Source organism: Genypterus blacodes, unplaced genomic scaffold (assembly GCF_046128005.1).
Source record: "Genypterus blacodes isolate CSIRO-AG114 ecotype Tasmania unplaced genomic scaffold, CSIRO-AGI_Gbla_v1 ptg000044l_1, whole genome shotgun sequence".
NCBI lineage: Eukaryota > Metazoa > Chordata > Actinopteri > Ophidiiformes > Ophidiidae > Genypterus > Genypterus blacodes.
The window spans coordinates 5,494,269-5,515,746 of NW_027466857.1; the positions used below are offsets into that span (position 1 = coordinate 5,494,269).

At 42.5% G+C, this 21,478-nt stretch overlaps 1 protein-coding gene and 1 non-coding gene across 3 annotated transcripts in view; one reads left to right on the forward strand and one right to left on the reverse strand.

Annotated features, from left to right (window-relative positions):
* Nucleotides 1–16,464, reverse strand: part of fgfrl1a (fibroblast growth factor receptor like 1a) — a 59,367-nt gene extending 42,903 nt beyond the window's left edge. For both annotated transcript variants that reach the window (XM_076149008.1, XM_076149007.1), the window contains exons 1-2: nucleotides 15,939–16,464; nucleotides 14,399–14,502 (exon numbers count right to left, since the gene is read on the reverse strand). In XM_076149008.1, coding sequence (XP_076005123.1) covers nucleotides 14,399–14,502; nucleotides 15,939–15,991 — 157 coding nt within the window. In that variant the 5' untranslated portion in view covers nucleotides 15,992–16,464. The remainder of the gene's footprint in view (nucleotides 1–14,398; nucleotides 14,503–15,938) is intronic.
* Nucleotides 16,465–20,151: 3,687 nt separating this feature from the next.
* On the forward strand, nucleotides 20,152–20,233 carry trnas-cga (transfer RNA serine (anticodon CGA)). The gene has a single exon. It is a non-coding gene; the product is annotated as a tRNA-Ser (tRNA).
* The last annotated feature ends 1,245 nt before the right edge of the window (nucleotides 20,234–21,478 follow it).

Below are 21,478 nucleotides of genomic sequence, written 5' to 3' on the forward strand. Positions count from 1 at the left end.
TGAACTACAATAGGTAGAGGTGTGTGTGTATGGAAGTGTGCTTGTGTTTACCTATGTGTCCGTCAGTAATTTGATCAGGGATTAAATTAAAATGTACGTCTCCATTTCTGTCTCTCATTCAGCTCAGTTGTCTTGGAGTTTTGTCTTGAAATATGAACGATGTTTGGATTCAAAAAAACAAGTATTACACAAACGGAGTGTGATTGCGTAACTCACTCTCCCCTGTGCTCTTCAGTTACTTCAGGCACTGGGTTTACCCATACGTAATGTTTTTTCAAAGACATTAGTGTGTGTGTATCAAATCACCCAAATCTCCACAGTCCCACCCTGTTATGTTTTATGCCTGAATTCTCTTCACATATGAAGTCCACACACACAATCGACACTGATTATGACCAATCACAACCCTTAACCTGTGCTGACACTAACTTTTTCTACCTGCGATGCTGCTCACATACTTGCTTGCGTACTTTACAGCATAAACTGTTATACAGAACAATGTCAAACTCTCTCGTCCTCAAGTTCATTTTTGCAGCCACACTTAGCTGCTTGTCTTTGCCCTTAAGCAACAAGTAGACTGATGGGAGCGCATTAAACTGACACACACACACACACACACACACACACACACACACACACACTCTAATGGACACGATAATAAACACAGACACTTTCTCGTCCTGTCACAGTCACTTCCACCCCATCAATAGGTCAACTGCTGCTTGTTACTCTGTCCTGACAGTTAACACTGGGCCTGAGGCAGGGGAGGATACAATACAACACACACACACATTCACACACAAAGTAAGGGCTTATGACACACACATACAAAAGAAAAGTACATAGCAGCGAGAAACTCTTTGCAGACTCTGCTGAGTGGTTGAGTGGTTCGTACTGCAACCTGATCTTTACAGACATACACATCCTCGTCTTTCTGAGACACACACACGCGCACACACACACATAAACAATTGCTTTCTCACATTTTAACTAAATTAACAATTTCATATTTCAGATGACTACGTCTCTCTCTCTCTCTCTCTCCTCCGATTCTTCCTCTCTCTCTATCATTACCTTACTTCACTCCTCTGCGTCTCTTTGTCTCTCTTCCTTTTAGCACAGCTCGCCTAATAAGTGGTTATATTGTTCCACCTGCCCTTTCTTCTACACGCTGCACCTGTCTGCTTACTTTGGAGAGAAACGTTTAAGTCAGGATAAAGAATCGCAGTTGAACGGGTTAGAAAAATAGGCTGTGGAAGAAAAAAAATCCATCATTCAGTAAGCCATTAGCGATGTTTAAACTTTATATCAATGTTTTCTGAAAAGCGTGGCTGAGGTGAGAAGGAGGCTGTTTTCTCGATGGGTTCGTGCTTAGCGAGAGCCATACATTTGCTCAATTTAGGTGGCGAGGAAGCTATGAATCATGTTTAATGACGTGGCCTCCTTAAATGAACCTCAGCCCCGAGACAGATTTATGAAAACAATTAGTTCAACAGAGGAACACATTATGATGAAAATATGCAGACACTTGGATATGGGCTCATTTTATATAGCTGAGGGGGAAACGTCTACATCGGCTGTCAACAATCTACTAAAAGCTCCAGCTACTCATTACTGCAAGCTATAAGCAGAAACTGTTAAAAAGTCATTTAGAAAAGCTGTTCAATATTTATATTCATTCAGGAAATAATTCATAATGTTAAGCTGTAAACATAACATAAAGCGTGATTATTTTAGATTTATAACTACACTTACAAATCATTATGAGTTAACAAGGCATGAACTAATTCGGTGTTCTTACAAAAAACTAGGTGTTGCTTTGCATAAAAATGCCGATAAAAAATGAATTGCGATGCCGTAAATATATTTAATCTTATAAATCCGTTAGATTTGTTCTAGGTATTATGTCTTCACCCGTAAAACAGATGAAACAGACGCCGTAACACAAGCTGTGAAATCGGTGAGACGCACCCGCAGGCTCCTCTGAGAAACTGATTTTCTCTTCGTCTAACATGTCCGTGCCGCTCGACTTCAGGATCTACATGAAACTACAGACATTTTCTAGTCCGAATCAAATGTCAAATTGATGTCAAACGTCAAGGCAACCAGTGAAAACAGCAAGTACACAATCCAACACAGCTACAAGGTCTTCAAGTCAGAAGGTAAAGACGGCGGACGCAAGAACATGCAAACCTGTGGAGGAAACGGAGGACATGGAGTTCTACAAACCACCAAGAACACCGAGAACATTCTTTCAAAGCTTACGAGGGGCTTAACAGAAACCACATCATGCACAGTGTGCATCTGTGTGTGTGTGTGTGCGCGCGTGTTTGTGTGTGCGGTAACAAAGCCACAGGAAAACAAGGAGCAAGACAGTAAAAAGAGAGAACTAGAATAAAGAGAGCAGTGAAAGTAAGATGACAGAAGGAAAGTAATCCGGACAAATAAGTACCTGCTAATGTTTGAGGATTTAATTAACAGAAAGCTTCAGATTGAACATGCAAAGGACAATTTAATAAGCACCTTGAATCTAAACCGTGACAAAGTCTACTTTCCCTCCACAACCTTGCAATGTTTGCATAGCGTGATTCTATGACATTAAAAGCCCATTTGACTGGCAGAGCTGGAGACTTCCTCAACGGTCCGTTACAAAATAGTAATCATCACCTGAAACACGACCTGATGTTCACTCGTGAAAACATGAAATGATTTTTTTTCTCCACCGTTGCTTCTGACTTTCATTGACGGAGAAGCGAGGGGGAAATTTGAGTTCCCGTCATCTGACAGAGGACATGTTAAAACGCAGCACCTGCTTCCTGTGATGAGTGCCTGCAAAACATCCATGTGTGGTTCACCTCGCACATAACATCTGAACTCTCTGAAGCCTTCGTCTCTACATGATGATGGATTCATTAATTCGTTTGACAAATATCAAGGATGAGACAGAAGATAGTGAAAAGGCGAGAAAGATTGAGAAAAAAGGGGGCAGCTAAGTCTCAAAGTAGGTCAAAGGCCACTAAGTAGTACTCCATTTCTGTGTTTGTGTGTGTGTGCGTGTGTGTGTGTGTGTGTGTGTGTGGTGGGTAAGGTAAAGGGTAAGACACTGTCTGCTTGGCCTGGTGTGTGGAGACAAGTGACTGAGTTACATTTTAGGATAGAGTAAGAATGGAGACGGACAAGAAGCAGACACGGTCAAGAGCCGGGCCTCTCGCTTTACTTTTACATGCCAACGTGGATGTAGACTTTTACTACAACAACCTTGGTTGTGTACCAGTGTTATAATAAAGTTTTTTGTGTTACTCAGTACAAAATCCAGTTATTTATGAATTGTGTCTTCCTTCTGGGAACACAATATGTCAGGTGTACCCTCACACTTTAATAGATATTACATCAAATGTGAAGAACTACAAAAATCAATTCTAAACGCAGAGAGAGAGAGAGAGAGAAATAGACGTTTCACCCTGTCTAACCTTCACCAGTGACCTCACACTTGTTAGGCTGCAAATTCCCTCCCCAAAACTGCAGCGGTGGCAGGTGTTGCTTGCATACGGGTGGAATTCAAGGTCGGGGTCTGTTTACTTTTCAGTCACTGTCAGGTTACGAGCAACAGCAGCGCACAACACTGGGAGGCACACTGTACATTTGTGTGTGTGTGTCTGTGTGTGTAAGGACAAAGGACTGAAGTCAACAGCTCTAACTTGTGTGTACGTGTTTTCATTGGTGTGTCCCACTACAGAGAGCCTCGTGCCTTACAGATAAAGCAAGACATAGCTGGCATTGGATAAGATACCGTTGGCAGTCCTGAGGGTGTGTGTGCGCGCCTGTGTGTGTCACTGTTTGTGTGTCACCGTGTGTGTGAAGCAAACCAGCGTCCTCGACCTGACTTTTATCAGCATTCTGGAGGCAGACACTGTTACTCATTAACAACACTGATAAATACACACACCCTCCAACACACACACACATACACACCACCTGCCGCTGTCCACTTTAGCAATAAAGAGGTGAATATTGCTCTGAAGGGGCCTTTCATATTGACATAACACATAGAACGATGGAGACAGACGGAAGGTTTACATGTATTTGTCCTCACTGTGATTACAGGCAAAACCGAATCAAGTCTGTGTTATTGCTGGAGTGACTGATTGATTTCCAAGGATTGAAACAGTTTGATTATTCGTTGAACAAGTCACAGAAACGTTGTTGTGGTTGTTTGTTTCTGTGTATTTATGAACTCAAATGTTTCTGTTATACAGTATCACATTTTTATTCTTTTTATTTTTCTTCCTCCTCCTCCTCCTCCTCCTGTGTGTTTTCTGATTCATCGGGTGGAGAGTCAGACATTCAAAGCATGCACGTACCACAAACACACACACATACACACGCCCTCCCACATTCCACACCAATGGTCGGCCGTGACTTAGTCCATTTGTTAAACTTGGGTAACTGTCCCATCTAAGTCTAGTGTGTGTGTGTGTGTGTGTGTGTGTGTGTGTCTCAGCACATATCTGCCATGACGCAGAGGGTGAGCCAGGAACAGAGCCTGGGAAGCGTTGATTGATAATGGACACTCCACCACACACACACACACACACACACACACACACACACACACACACACACACACACACACACACACACACACACACACACACACACACACACACACACACACACACACACACACACACACACACACACACACACACACACACACACACACCTCAGAACACCTTCTGAAATTAATCATTCATCATGTCACTTGTGCATGTCAGTGTGGGCTAATCTCTCTCCGTCTTTCTCGTCTCTTACGCTTTCTTCACCTCTTGTTCCCTTTTGTCTCTCGCTCTCTCTCGTCATCCTGCAAACACGCCAGAGTGTGTGTGTGTGTGTGTGTGTGTGTGTGTGTGTGTGTGTGTGTGTGTGTGTGTGTGTGTGTGTCCCAACAACAGGGGGGTTAACAGAAAAAACAGCATTTTATGACTTGTTCTCTCCCTCTGCTGCACTGTGCTCGTATTTCAAACCAGAAATCTGGCACGGTAACAATGCAACTCCAACACCCAAACCTCCACTCCAACCTCGCTTTCCTGTCTCCTCCCGTCTCTATTTGCGACCACTTCATCCCGCTGGCCTAACGCCCCCGACAGCACAGGCTTTAAATCCACAAAAAGCAGTCCCTGTGTGCCTTTGTTAATTACACGTGGAAGAATGGGCCCGTTGTGTCCCGGTGTGATAATGGTGCCGGGACAACAGAGGGATTAGCCCAGATAATGCTCTGAGCCGAGCGGTGTGATGGAGGGCCATGTAGTGGGGAATAATTAACACGGCTAACTAGTCCACCAGCTTTTCAGGCTGGACGTCAGCGCTGCATGTTACTGGCAGGGGATTAATGTCCTGTGCTGTTTAACTGAGAGTGTAACGAATCGGAGACAGGGACATTTTGTGTTGAGTTTAAATTTGTTTTACAGACTAGGTCAATGTTTTTTGTTACTTTAAGAAAGAACCTGAAGTACCTGAATGTGTCAATCTCTAGGCTGGGATGTTTCTGTACGTTGAATTAAAAGCCCAGTATGTAAAATTACCGTTTTCACTCAGTGTGCAAGGGAGTGTAGGAGTGAATCTGTGTGGTTTTTAGCATATTGCAGATTCCAAAGCCAGATTTTTATTATTATCATTATTTTCCCATCCTGATGATTAGAACTAGAGGAAGATGATGATACTGCCTGTTGACAAGACAGTTGTGAGTGAGTTCAAGCTGCTGCGGAATGAAGAATGATCCAGCATTTATATCATAGCATATGATGGTGTTCCAGTTTTACAGGTGAAATTTTTAAAATCTGTAAAAAACTGAAAATTCAAACCCATTTGTTTCGCCACACAAACCACACACAGTCACCAATGTGTGTCTGTCCCCACCAGAGTCCCCCTCTTTCTGAACCCACCCCCACACCTCTCACACTCCTCTCACATTCCCTCTGCAGTATGGATTCCACACCGACAGCTGGCACAGGGGAGACAGACCAGTGTGTCTCTGTGTGCATGTGTGAGTGTGAGCGTGTGTGTCCCCTCATGAATGTTGATATTTAACTCCTGCTTTAGCTTTATTTTTCAGGCTTTGAAAGAAACACCACAACAAGGAAAATCAGTCCAGAACAGCTTTCACTTGCTCCCCAAAATAAAATTCAAGAAATGAATGAAACACGACGATGTGAAATCAATACGACCTCAGCAGAATAATCACAATATGAGGGCACGGCAACAACTTCAAAAAGGGTTTGCCGCAGCAGTTTGCCACAACATCCTGTCATTGACGGGCTTCCACTTCCTGCGGTCAAAGGTCACCTGTATGGCTAATAAATAACCAAGGAGTGAGAGTGTAGGTGACTGTCCTTAACACGTCAATCACATCTGACAGTGAGGTCATTGCAGTGGCATTTCGGGGTTGTGTTTTTCCTTCCTTCCCATCAAACCCTGTCTCTCTCCATCCTATACACACACACACACACACACACACACACACACACACACACACACACACACACACACACACACACACACACACACACACACACACACACACACACACACACACACACACACACACACACACACACACACACACACACACACACACACACACACACACACACACACACACACACACACACCTGGCCTGAATGCGGTATCACTCCCGCGATCCCCAAACTGACAAGCTGAAACCCAAAGAAAACAAGGGTCTGTGTCTCCTGTCCCAGCGATCGCCTTTCAACATCTCATTTGTAACACCATCAGGAGTAACAGCTGGACCCCGCGTGTGTTTGTGTGTGTGTATGTGTGTGTGTGTGCTGGGGGGTTAAAATGGGTTGGATAGGGGAGAGAGCGAGAAATCAGCAGAGCATAAAAACTGGCAGAGAGCACAGAAAGTAAAATATCAGACAGAGATGGAAAATGAGCGAGAGTAATCAATCAGACGCCGCCGTTCTCTGATCATAACGTTACGCAAGTGAGAGCTCATTGAGGAGTTGAGGCGTGCTACAATTAAGACATTATCATCACCGTTCACATAATTAAGCCACATTAGGGTTTTTAGATGATGGAGATTGGATTTATTGTCTTGCTTGCCGTATAATGGAAGGTTTAAGCTCATGTGAAGGCACTTATGGATTCATTCTCAAGTCTGGCCAAATTTCAGCCCAAGTTAGCTATTGTTTGCATTCTAGTTGACAAGGGCAACAATCTATACAGAGCGGTCGGATGGATTTCTCACATGTCACAGATTTTGGCCAGTTCGTCTCGTAGGATGATGTCATTTGGCTGCAGGCGGCTTTCCCAGAGTTCACGCAAACGAACCGGATGACATAATTAGCACAAGAGTTACTGGCGATCTCACTTGATGAAATAATCTTACAGATGCTTTTGCAGAAGATATGCGCTTCACATCTACGCAGCGTTTGAATGGAATTGCTGTGAGAGGGCCAATAAGCTATCAGTCCAGTAAGTGTGTGAGAGCGACGGAGACAAGCGGGAGTGAAAGCCAGTGTGAGTGTGTGTGCTGTCCTGTGGGGTTCCTGCTCTGTTATTACAGTGTCCTCTGGTGCAGGCATGTGCTTTCTCTGACCCCGTCTTACACACACACACACACACACACACACACACACACACACACACACACACACACACACACACACACACACACACACACACACACACACACACACACACACACACACACGTCATGACCCCTCCCTCATCTACCCGCTGCCCTTTGACCTGCAGCGGCTGTAGCGTTGACCAAACATACTCCAACCCCACTGAGACCACAATACAACACTGTGGCGCCACAACCCACCCAATACTGCACTATGGAGGGAGGGGTAAGGTGGGGGGGGTGGTTGATGAAGAACAACGCTCAGAGAAAGAGACAGAAAGAGAGAATGCAGAGAGAAAGTCTGAAACTTCACACAGAGGGGTCAAAAACGCAGTCATCCATATGGAGCTACCTGCCCTCTCTCCCTCTCTCCCTCTCTAAAATGTCCTCTCTCTCCCTCCCTCCCTCTCTCACTCTCTTTCTATTGCATATATCCTCCCTCTCTCCTTCCTTTTTCTACTTCAATACATTTTCCGCACAACTTTTTTGCAATCTTACTTTCCCTATTTGCGCTCTCTCTGCAGCCCCCCCCCCCACACACAAACAAACACACTCACTCACACTACACATCTTCACATAGGTGCGACATACCATCACCCCCCCACACCCCCCTCAGAAGAATGGCCAGACAGCCCCATTACTACCCCACCATTAGCAACGTCAAAGCAAACATTGACTTTATCTAAATGTGGGCTAATAGCCTTTAACATTAACAGGCCCTGTAAAACCCAGAGCAGGGGAGCAGGGGGTGCAGGGAGAGACGGGATAAGGTCTCTGGTCACTGCTGTTTCATTTTGGGCACACAGAATAAACACAGTGAAGGCACTGACTGCAATGACTGAACTATACAAGATTTGAACTTAAGAATTCCATAGAATACACAGAGAAATAGATGATATACGTTTATTTTCCAATCAAAAATTGTAAGCATGAGCTGCTGGATGTCAGTAGATGTAGCTGGCTGTGTCCGTAGAGCTGCGCTGTATAAAGGACTCTATTGAAAGCTGTATTGGACCTAACAGCAGGGCAACATTTGGCCCTGACATTAGGATTTAACAAGGCCAGCTTAGAGAGTCGTTTGCCCTTTTTGAAGCCTCCCTTTGTCTGCTAATTACCATATAATCACACACACACACCATTACTGTGTCTACTTTCTCTCATTCGAAATAAGACGATAAATCAAATGAACCGATCACCAGCATTAACGCTGACTGGGCTCTAGCTGGTCACTGTGAGCGCTGCCGTTGCAAACATGGAAGCTGGCTGGCAGATGCTCACATTGAAGACGTGTAACGCTTATCAGCATGTCAAATGGTATTTACGACCGCGAGCTGTGACTTAAGGCGCGTTGCATGCGTCTTAAGGAGCAGGGTGGAGGGGATGTATGTGTGCGTGTGTTTACAATGAGTTAAAGTTGTGTGTTTGAAGCATCTGCCTGTGGAATGCAGCTGTTTGCTCTTCAGGGAATCAGGATGCTCTCCTCCTCCTCCTCCTCCTCTCTGCATTCTTCACGTGAAGAGGCAGGCAGCTCTTTACCACAATCGCCGCAATGTTTCTTCTATGACAATATGTAATAGTATGTTTACTTGCTTTCATTTAGGACACAGTGTGTAGGCAGAGAACGCACAGGGTAAATATAGAATTGTGGTGATTCATCATAGAATCGACCCATTTGGATTGATTTTCATTCTGTCAAGTTTATGAGTTCAATTCCCAAACTCCTGATCAACTAGTGTCAACATTTTCTTTAGATAAGTTCAGGTAAGGGTGTTTATCAGGCAATTTATTAAAATTCATAATGGCTCAAGACTTCATTCATTATCAGTTTTAAATCACATTTTTACACGCACACTATACTGCGATTAAGGCAATAATAATACAAGTCTGAAAAGGTTAGATTTGATGATGTAATGCTAATTTGGAGTATGAGGAGAGATTGTTAAGTGAGGAAAGTAATTATCGTGTAATCTAGGTTTAAAATACAGAGGGAACATATGTCCACTGATTTCTATCTAATTGTAGTGTTTACATAAGCGTGGAGGGGATGTATGCGTGCGCATGTTTACAATGGATTAAAGTTGTGCGTTTGAGGCATCTGCCTGTGGAACGCAGCTGTTTTGAGTTTTGACATGCATGTAAACGTACAGACCGTGTGCATTGATAAGCGTGTCCTCGTGATTGGATAATGGGGACCCGCATGATGTCGGTTATCAGCCTAATCAAGTTAACTAACCACTTTACTGCCGCTACCATCTCTTCTTCCTGTCTAACTTGGATCCGTTTGTTCTCCTTGTTGGCTGCCCGCTGCTTATGCTGGAACACGCTGCAGTATAGAAGACACAACTCAACTACCGGTTAGTCTTGTCACGTAGCCGTCCTTTACAACTCCATCAAACTCTTACGGTGCTAGTTAGCCGCCTCCACAAAGCTTTGCCAGTTTGCAATTTCGTGCCTCCTCCTCCTCCTCCTCCTCCTCTTAACCAAACTGCAATTCTCTCCCACCTATCCCTGTTAGTGTTAACACGCTAATTACATTCCTCACTAATGAGTATGTGGGACAGGAGGTCGTTAAGCGGATGGTTGGGTGTGTGCACGTATGCGTGTGTGTGTGGGTGTGCGCGCCTACATGTGTAAAGTCATATTTATGGCTGGGATCTTCTAGTTGTGTACGCTTTCAGCATCCGTTTGTGTCGTAGTTTACACTCTTAGATTCTCTCTCTCTCTCTCTCTGCCTCTCTCTCTCCCCGTCTGCTGCTGCTCACCATGTGTCTCCTTTTGGCAGCCTCCGCACACTTCCAAGACTTTTAATGTGTTTGTGACTCTTTTGCATTTAGTGAACTCTCCATCACTTCCTCTGGGACGATGGGTGGTCTGTACGGCACGATCGTAAACCTTAGAAAACATTTAGTTGAGAGAAAATGCGCACCAGGAAACCATGAACACGAAACCACACTCATTATCTGTAATTTCTGGGTAGATCCTGGCTTTTCCTCTCTTTTTCGGAGACGTACAGCGTTTCCTTCTAGCGCTCACAGGGATGGATGCGATGGGATGATGAGGATGATCACTTTAACACAACACCACAAGCATGCTTTGGAGGAGTGCGCAGGGGAAATGTTAACTTCCTGCACGACTGGTTATCATATTCTTATCAACTGCTCCAGTTGTTCGACCGTGAAGCATGGAACAGTTGGCTTACGTTAATACCATATGACACGCTGATAACCATCTGACACGCATGTGACATTTTACGTCATGTGCACAAATAACGTATGCAGGCGTGCATTTGTGGAGGCGGGCGGAAGCGTAGGCATGAGTTTAGGAACTGGTAGACAAAGAATGGGCACGTTCAACTCAGGAATTTACACAAGTGCAGCCAGAGTGTAATGTAATCACTGCCGTCTGTCTGTCTGTCTGTCTGTCTGTCTGTCTGTCTGTCTGTCTGTCTGTCTGTCTGTCTGACAAAATTGTTTGTCCGATTTGGATCCAGTTGATAGACCTTCGTTCTCACTTTTTTTTGGTTCACCATGATCGTGGCTCTGAAATAAACACTTTGACGTTGAACTTTTATAACATTGTAGAAGTCATAGAATGCTTTTCCATAGTTTGCAATCCGAAAACTGATTTCACATACAAAATTTGACATGCAGAATGTCTGGGCCACACTGGATAAAAGTTATGTCCTTGCTTTTTGATATTTCTTACCACTGAGCCACAAATTGCAGCAGAAATTTAGGCTTGGCTCATTCTACAAAAGAACGCAGGTATGATGATGAAGATGATGATGATGATGAAACTAACAAAACACATAGTTGATTGTTAAAATACTGGTAGATCGATAATAAGTCAAACAACACAGCATGGAACCAAACGGGCTCAGGAGTGGAACTTGCATAAGAAAAAGCTGTTATTGCATATTTTTGACGGGGGCTTAACATAACTCTATCCACAGGTAGCCCACATCGCCCAGAATGTCCTGACCTCCATACTGGAGCTCGCTGCCTTTCAACTAAAGAGGGGAGAATGTTAATCTCTCAGCTGCTCGGTCTCATGCTTCACTACAAACGCTCGCACACGGAAGCCCGAACGATGGAGCGACCGGGCCGTGCGGTTGTGTAAGCCTGGTTAAGTGCAGCTCTTGCTCCTTTGGTATCTGCAGCGATAAAGTCCAATACTCCCCACGCTGACTCAGAAGAAGTCTGACTTGGTTCCAACTTGGACAATCAGAAACTAGTTTTTTAAGCTATGTATGGCCGGTATGAATGCTGTATCGCATTACAAGGTTAAACTACAAAATACATATTTGAGAGCGGAGCCGTAGAAATGCGATTCTCTCTCCCCGTACATGTCGATGATGTCATGTGCGGAAAGAGAAGAAGCAGCTCTAGGGAGACCGATTCCTGCTAATGTTAACTCTAACTGTTTGGCCTTTGTGTCCATTAGTAGCCATGTCAACACAGAGTCCTCTTCAATGTTTTTATTACTAAGCCATTGTGTTTTCATTGTTTAGCTCATGTTCAAGAGTTAAATGGTAGAAGCCATCATGAAGATCCTGTTAGCATCAATGCACCTTCCATTTACTGTAACTGTGTGTGTGTGTGTGTGTGTGTGTGTGTGTGTGTGTGTGTGTGTGTGTGTGTGTGTGTGTGTGTGTGTGTGTGTGTGTGTGTGTGTGTGTGTGTGTGTAAAAGGGGACTCCCAAGACAGATCAGGCCATACTATAATAAGACTATATCTTTTTACAACCCTAATGTGTCTTGTGTCTTCTTGTTCATTGTTTGTACAGTAGCCTCAGCAGCCCTCACGTCTGGTGTGCATATTTCTCTGGCATTACTCAGAAGTCGCGTGTCATTCAGCCTGACAGACGCAAACAGAGAGTTATAGAATGACATTTTGTCGTTTAAGGACGGAAATTGTCGTAATTATCTGTAAAATGCGGCTTTCGTGACGCTTTCTCTGACTAAAGCCTAAAGCTCCAGTCTTGAGGGCAGAACATGATCTTATCAGCCTCAGTTACACTACATTAAAGTAGCTAAGTTCCATTTTTTTGTAAGGTCCCCCTCGGTCCACACTGTGCTGAGGGACTGGGACAGCTGTCCGGCCTGTCCTGTAGGAGGCGGATTTGTGAGAGACTGATGTGAAAATAGTTTGGGACACACACGCATGCTTTCATCACGCATTTTTAGCTCAGACTTCTGTTGTAAAATTGGTGTTTTTGCCGCCATGAATTTCTATTTATCTGCAACAAATGGACATGACAGTAAAAACAATATGCAAAATGCCAACAAGACCCAGCATCCCTCTACATACACACACATGTGGTTACTTCCTGACAACAGACAGACATGGAGATAAAAACTTTACTGTCCCCCAACATTGGCATCTTTTATCCCTTTACCATTAGATTCTTTGAATTTTGCCGACCGAGTACAATTCAATATACTACCAAAAGGTCACATCTTTGGATTCTAATAGGTACATAATGGCATCTTGTTCATGATCTCCTGCTCTCTCTCTCACACACACCGTTATAATCTATTCCCTGCTCTTATCCATTTTCCCCACTGTCCCTTAATCTCACTCATTCCTCTCTTCCTCCTCCATTCCCTGCAATCTTCCCCCCCTTTCCCCCTGTACTCCCGCTTTCCTTTCCTTCTTGTTCTGTACTTCCACGTCTCTCTTCCGCCGTTACCGCTCGCTGCTTTCTGTCCCTTCCTGCTGCCTGCCCTGGTTTAATTGACAGACTGCAGGCGGAGAGGGAGAGGAAACGCTGTGGCATTGCACAGCAAACATCCCTAATAGGCTAATCTAATCTCATCTCATTGCGGTCTATGGCCCCGTGTTTACTTTCAGCCTCGTGTCTGCATGCTGGCTTGGCCTCGGCTCGCTGAATGTGGCTTTGTTCCCGCTGAAAACTCATCACCAGTGTGATCTCAGCAGCAACAGGCGCCAGCACCGCCAGCATCTGCCCATAATGCCTGCAGCCCGTCTTATCTACATGTCTGTTACTGTTGTTTGGTTTCTTTGATATAGTGTCATGTGAGGAAGCCGGCGCGCTTTAATGCTGAGCGTGCTGCTGTGTTACCGCTATGTGACCGCCTGTGGAGTGGCTACATTTGGATTTCCCAGATTAAACTTGCTCAAGATGGAGTCTGTAACTTCTGAGAAAGCGCAAACAAGTTGGTAAAAGGTAACAGTCATGGAATAATCAATAAAAGCCAAGGTCCAGTAAGAGAAAAAGCTGATCTGTGTGGAAAAAATGTCACTTAAGGCCGAGTTAAAATTTCCACCAGCAAAGAAAGCAGCACAGGATAACCGAGGGGTTCTCAAGTTAGTTATTCAAGACGTATAATAACAGAAACGTTTTAAGAAAGGACGACGGCTCCAAATCAGAGCAGAGTGGAGGAGGTGAACTACTGCTGCTGCCCTCACATCCATCATGATTTCAGATTCTGTCTCTGGAACCACAGACGGTCACGGCAATCGTACCCACCATGTTTCCTAACCGCAGACCTTTCCAAATAAATCCTCCGGGGGTTTGGAGCAACACTGTAGTAAGGATTCAAAACCGGGGAATTTCACTACAATAAACTTGTTCCACACCAGAGAAACTGAAACCTGCAGTTACTGTTCTCCTCCCCGTGACCATTCTGACAATAGTGGAGGCGGTAATACTGCCATCATACCGTCTTACGGCTGGGATTCATGACTGCATGCTGTTGTGAATTCATGAGCGTGTCTGTCACTCACCTCTGGCAGCGTCGGACATCAGGACCGTCTCCAACACCAGCAGACAAACCCAGAAAAGCTCCATTTTAGTATACGAGGAAGATGAGTGATGCCTCAAACTAAACCTGAGAAAAGGAGATTAACCGTCACCGTGAAGTTTAACATTACATTAATGCATGTATATGAAACAATTAACAATAAAATGTGCAGCCAAAACAAGGCTCCTTTCCACTGTGTCATGTGAAATGAAAATAACATTCCTCCTCCGTGTGTAACACAATTACAGTGAGCACTAATGTAAAAGCTGGTTGGCATTTAAGAATAGAAGAAAGCAAGAATGACTAATAAACTAATACTTCCTCTTCAATCTAAGCTGAGGAGGTAACCAGGGATTTGAATACAAGATGGGCTCGAACAAAAAACAAAGACCTGACACAGATCACCATCGTTCCAATCTCTGGAGACTTACTATCACTGTAATTATTGCAGGAAAAGTTAATTTCTAGCAAACGGAATTCACGACTAAGATCACTATTATGAATTTTAAGTTGCACTGCATTTGTGTGACTCTGAGATGTTTCAGACTCAGAAGTATACTGCCATCAAAAGTGCTAAGCAGTGACTGGACAATGCTATAAATCTGTCCAAACACTCAGAAGACAAACTGATCCTCCTCACATACATATTCCGTTCCACCTGTCCATATGTCTCTCCTTACGCCTCTGTGAATCTTTCCGCCCAATACATTTCTACCCGGAATCATGCGAGATCTCATTTCAGTGCTTCACATATTCTAACATCTTTGATCAGCGCCCGTCAACATCAGCTTCTCCCTTCACCTGAAGCAGACTCACATATTTGAGAGGTAAAGTGAGCAGTGATTTGAAGATGTGTAACCGTTTCAAAAGAGATTTATCAGCCTGCCTTTAAACCATCAAAAGTTGGTTAACTGGTCTTATAGGATCATAATAATCTATTATAAAGTGAATTTCAAATATGTATCATACAATGCAACAGAAAGCAGCTGTAATTTTATTTTATTAGCGGGATCAAAGCCTGCAATCTGTGATCATTTGCCTAGAGATGATACAACTTACAACATCCGTGATTTAATGAGCAGTAAATAAGGATTGATGAAGAATTCGGGGTTTAATCATTAAGGCACCTTTGCTTTGTATCAATATGCCTCTTTGCTGTATTAAAACTGTACTGTGACGGTGAAGTGAGTTGAAATGAATCAGATGAACCTCACAAGTGTTGAACAGGTTGCAACATACTTAAATTCACTAATCGGGCGTTTCTGAAGAACAATGCTTAATTAATTCAAATAAAGGATTTACGGATAATGTGACTTAATGTTAAAATCAGATCAGATCACACGATAACGGGACCAAACGCATTGCCCCCCACAGTCTAATCAACCGTAAGTAAACATAAAGGTTAAGAAACAAGATTTAAATGAAGGTTAACGTTACAGACAACATAATCCTTAAGACATAAAGGGCATTTTGCATGATTATAACAGTGATTCTGTCACTTTTGTGAATAAAATCTTACTTACTGTGTGATTTCCAGCAGCGAAGTTAATAGTCCCACTTTGTTAGATCTGCACATGTAGCATTCTTCGATCCTCGTAAGATAATAAAAGTTCTTCACCGGCTTTCCAACTATTCTGTCTCTCCACAAACACGCGAATTATATCACAAAAACAAATCACAGCCCGAAATAGACGCGACTGTCACAGCACCAAACTGCAGCCTGCGGTGAATGAAAGCGACCGTGACATGCACACAGTGTAGCTTAGATCCGAACCGGATAACAATGAAAGGTGACAACTAATGTAGAAAACCGTAAATATGTAAAAACGTATGAAGGCAAAACACGTGAGCGCTCGTGCAGCACTTAAGTGAATGACAGTCCCGCGTGGAAAGCGCAAAAGAGACCACGAACCGAACCGGGAAAGGAAGGAAACACAGAGACTAAAGAGCTGTAACTACAATAAACACACAATTCAGCTAATTATCTACGACATAGAAAGAGCTGAGTTGTGTTTCCACATTGCCTCCAGCAGCGCTTCACCGTCCAAATCTGAGCCGCAGGCGAGCAAACAAACCGAGCTGACCGTCTGTCCCCGCACGGAACTTTCAGCCAATCACAGACGAGGCCAATCAGAGAGCAGACCAATCAGAGAGCAAGATGGAGCTGGACAAATTTGGAGGGGTTTGGGGGTGAGCGTGCGCGCGTTGGGTGCGCGCGCGCGTGTGTGTGTGACGGGGGTGCGGGATATCAACCCATTAACATAATTAATTTAAAAAAATCATTAATATTATTAGTAAGCGATGGCTTTAGAAGTACATTCTTACAATTTAGTAACTCAACTCATTTTACGTTATTTATTATCATCAACCTATTATTCCTGTATATATTCAAGCTAACCTACACCAACATGGGGATTGTTATTATGGTCTTAATAATTGTAAAGCTATTTTCTAGGATATACATGTTTTTGTTTGTTTATTTGAAAGGTTATTTTATTCTATTCTATTCTATTCTTTTCTATGTTGCACCATCTCTGTACAAACAGAATGTTATTATACTTGCTATTTGTACAATGACAATAAAGATATTCTATTGTATCCCATTCTATTCAGGTAACAGAGTGCATCTTCTGTGTCCGTACTGTGCTCTGACTGGACTGTGGTTGCAGCTACTTGCACTATTGTGGAACAACACTGCCACTACATGGCAGTTACACGCTACTACATCCACAGTGCCTAAACGTTTCTTAGGAGTCTAAATATTCACGTCAATGAGGTACCCATGGCAACTACAAGAATTGAATAATGAGGAATGGAGGAGAAAAATGATTGAAACACTTGAATAATTGTCATATACTATGACGATAAACAATAATACTCTGAATGTTCCTGAGTAAATGCATTCTATTATTTAAACTGACCAATCATATTAGTATTACAGTTGGAAAAGATGAGGATATAATATACATAAAGACATAATGTGCTGTACATATATGGACTTGATAGTGCCATTATATAACATTCGACACAGGCCAATGGTCATCATGGGTAAACCTTGGCCTTCCTTTTCCATTTAAATCAACACAGAAGAGTAGGAAGAAAAAACAACAGGCTGTTGGATAATTGTCTGAACTAATGAAAAAGACCAAAGTCTTAATGAGCTTTTACACATAATGATGCAATAAGACATTCTTGAAAGATAACCGTTTGCGGTCTCACAAGTTCAATATCCAGTTCCCCTTTGTCGTCAGGGCGAGAATAACCTCATGTCATTTATATTATAAATCATTATTATATGCCATCAACTAACAGTGATGTTTTCTTTAGCTGTGAACATAGCAGAGTATTATCTGTGGCTCTGCTCCAGTTTCATGGCTTAACGTTGTTTAACGTGTTGTATTTCAGTATCTGAACCAGACTGCAGGGCCCAAACTGAGCACTGACAAATAGCATATGTAGATTTCTGAAGGCAACTTTGGAAAACTTGTAATACCACCTTGAGCTGAATGAATGCTCATTCAAACCCCAGGGAAAAGAAGTAAAGTTGCCCAAAACTTACAGTGTGAACATACATTGAAAATACTTTCTGTATTAAAAAACGATATCCAAAATGTCCCATCACTGTATGCTCACTGTCATGTCCAATACTTTCTTCAATACAAAACAAAAAGTACTTTGATGAAAACCCTGTGGAGAAAATGGGCAGGTGTAATTTTTGGAGGACAAAATTGTGAGACTGATCCAACTGAAACACTTTGTTGAAATTCAACAGGGGGCGCTACAGGGAGGCTTCAACTTTCATTACTTTAAGTACAATGCCTGAGAACATAAATGAAATAACATCAATTCAGTATCTTTACTTTTACAATGCACCATTAGAAAAAACAAAAAACAAAACAACAACTAACAAACATTATGCTGAAAGTTACAATATAACATAAACAATACAATTTTAAAATACAAGACAAATTTACCACCAGCGATCACGTTTAGTTTTTTGTTTCTGTTTTGTTCCACTAGATGGGAGCAGAGGGCTTTATAAGGCGCAAACAACGACATCTACAGTCTGGAATTGTCTGGAACAATGTGTGTGTGTGTGTGTGTGTGTCTGTGTGTGTGTGTGTGAGTGTGTGTGTGTGTGTGTGTGTGTGTGTGTGTGTGTGTGTGTGTGTGTGTGTGTATTCCAGAGTTGTGCACAGCTCCTCCAAACTGTATCTTCACCATATATCTCAACATAATTACTCTACAATAAGTGTAATTTTGCTGACCTCTTTCTCAACAGTTGCCTGTCATATATTCCATTTTGCCAGGGCAGCTCTGTTCTTCTCTCTTGTTATGACATTATTGGTCTGTTATATCCCTCTCCATCCCAAAGAAACCGCTCACCAAAAGCCAAAATATTGTTTGTTTTGTGTGCCCAGAGTGACAGAGATGAGAAATGCTCCAGCAGTGACGGTGGTTTGTCTAACATAAGATCACCATCATAACTGTTATTGCTCCCTGTCAGCAGTGAATTTCATAAGCATATCCTGTGCTGGAGCTGGGAATCTATCATTTTGTGGAATTTCATACACCAATTTATTCTCAAAATCAAACAATAACCTTATTTCTTCATACCTGGTTACCAGTGTAATTTCACTGTGCTCTAGCTGTTATTAAATGTGGAGACTCCTGTACGGCTGTTAGGTCAAGCAATGTTACAGGTTTTAATCTTCAAATTCATGTTTATTTATTGGTAATTACACATTTGAGCTCTGCTGGCGTACAGCCTGCTGTTACCTCATGCACAATGAAAGAAACATGGACAAATTGTTTTGGAAAACTTTGTGAAGCTCATTAAAGGGAACATATTATGCTTTTTGTAATTTTCTCTAATTGATGATGTGATGCTGTAATGATTCTATGTGATGTTGAAAGCCTAGAGGATATTGCACAATGTACTCCTTTAATGGTACATAAGCCCTGTATTAGAATGACGTATATATCTTAGTACAACCAGCATTATATATTCATAATCAAACTATAAACAGCAAATTAATTGATTGATCATTGATGTCCCTGCTATAAACTCTCTCCACAGTCAAAGAATGAGCTTCTAACTGACCAAACAGGAAGTGATATTTTTGTCTGGCAGGTAAGTGAGCAGAAACCTGTGGATCCCAGCCCTCTGCTTCACTTAAAGCTCTGGTAAAGTTTGTTTTCTTTATTAGGTTTTACTGGGCTTCAACCAGTGAAAGAGGGCGTTTATATTCTGCAGAGGCAGCAAAACGTCGCATTCAATCTGTTCACATTGTTTTCAAAAGGTCATAATTAGCTTGCAGTTTTGAAACAATTATGGCCAAAGTGCACCAATTTCCCTCTGAAGCAAAACATCAAATTACTGGTGGGGAGTGAAGCTGGATGTCTTGTATGTGTGAAAGAGTTGTGGTCTGGTGTTGCTCCATTCGTTATTTCTTAGTTCAGTATCAAATGTTTTGTCTCCATTACATGCAGCAAAATCCATTTTATATATCATTTCAAGCTTATCAGAGATGAGAGGAAATTAATGCAATCATCAGTCCCCCCAAGATTTCTCGGTTTCTCTCCATTAATCACAACTTTTACACCTATTACATCAAACAAACTCAACAATATGCATCAAACTACTTTTATTTTGTGATATTACAATTTTTGACACATTATCAACATTCTAATCCCACTAACTAGTTTAGATGTTGATTCACACATCATTACAAGGTCACGGTGGCCGAGAGGTTAAGGCGTTGGACTCGAAATCCAATGGGGTCTCCCCGCATAGGTTCGAATCCTGTTCGTGACGAATAAGTTTTGTGGTGAAGACAGCGGAGCGCATCATTGGCTCCAGCCACCCCCTGTGCAAGCCATTAGGAAAGCACAGAAAATCAGTTTACCCTTCTGCCATCTGGTAGAAACTCACAAATAGTTTCATCCCCCAGGCCATCAGGCTCCTTAACCAGTAACTTTGCACTCTACTTATCAACAGCACTCATGGCACTTTATATTTATTTATTTGAGTATATAGTTTATATTTTCAATCTACTGTTTTTCAGTTTGGTCTGCACTTTCACTACATTTTCTGCTAAGTACTTTGCACAAATTTCAACCCATTTCTAACCCATGTCACAAGGAACTTCATTGTATAGAATGACCCTGTGTTTTACTGTGCAAATGAGAAATAAACTTGAACTTGAACTGGAACTATAATTACATCTATGGTGAGGAAATGTTTACAAAAGCCAGCTGGATTTTGCCACTACAGTCAATAAAGCTAACACAACTGGGAGGAAGCCCCCCTGCAATCCCACTGTGTGCGGCCCTGTTGCTCTGTTGCTGGTACGTAACATGAAAAAAATGAAAAAAAATCCTTTAACTTATTTCATATTCAATGTTTGTACAAATGTTCATGTTGCCAACTTTTAAATGAAGCGAAATGAAACTAACTACTACTGCGTTTTTTTTTTACTACGTTTGTGGCCTTGATGGACGTTAAGCTGGAGAAGTTTTCACAGTAAGCACACACACACACACACACACACACACACACACACACGGACACACACACACACACACACCCTCTAATGTGCTTAATTCTAAGGGAAAACAATGCGGGAGCCTGCTGCATTTGGCCAAAAACACATTTTTGACAACACACAATAAAACACAAGATAACAGTGAGTAAACTGTCTCCTAAATAGCAATAGTAAATCTGAGATCCTTCATTGTTTCACAATCAGCAGACCTTTCCCTAGAGAGTTAATAAATATATTGATCAAAGATACTTACGACTTATCATTACTGCGGTTCACTGTTTCGAAACTTGCGCAATGCATAAAAAAGCAGCCGGCAAGGAAAGGATGGAGAGAGAGACTGAGTGTAGCAGATTGGAGTTCAGTTTGATTCAGCAAAAGATAAATTAAGCTTGTTCTCCAAAAATAAAACAAATGCAGCCATTTTTCACTCTGACACTCTGATGAAGAATAAACAGACTGACCGACTTTGCGGTGGAGCAAAAAAACAGAGAGAAGCAGTGCTGAATTGGTAAACA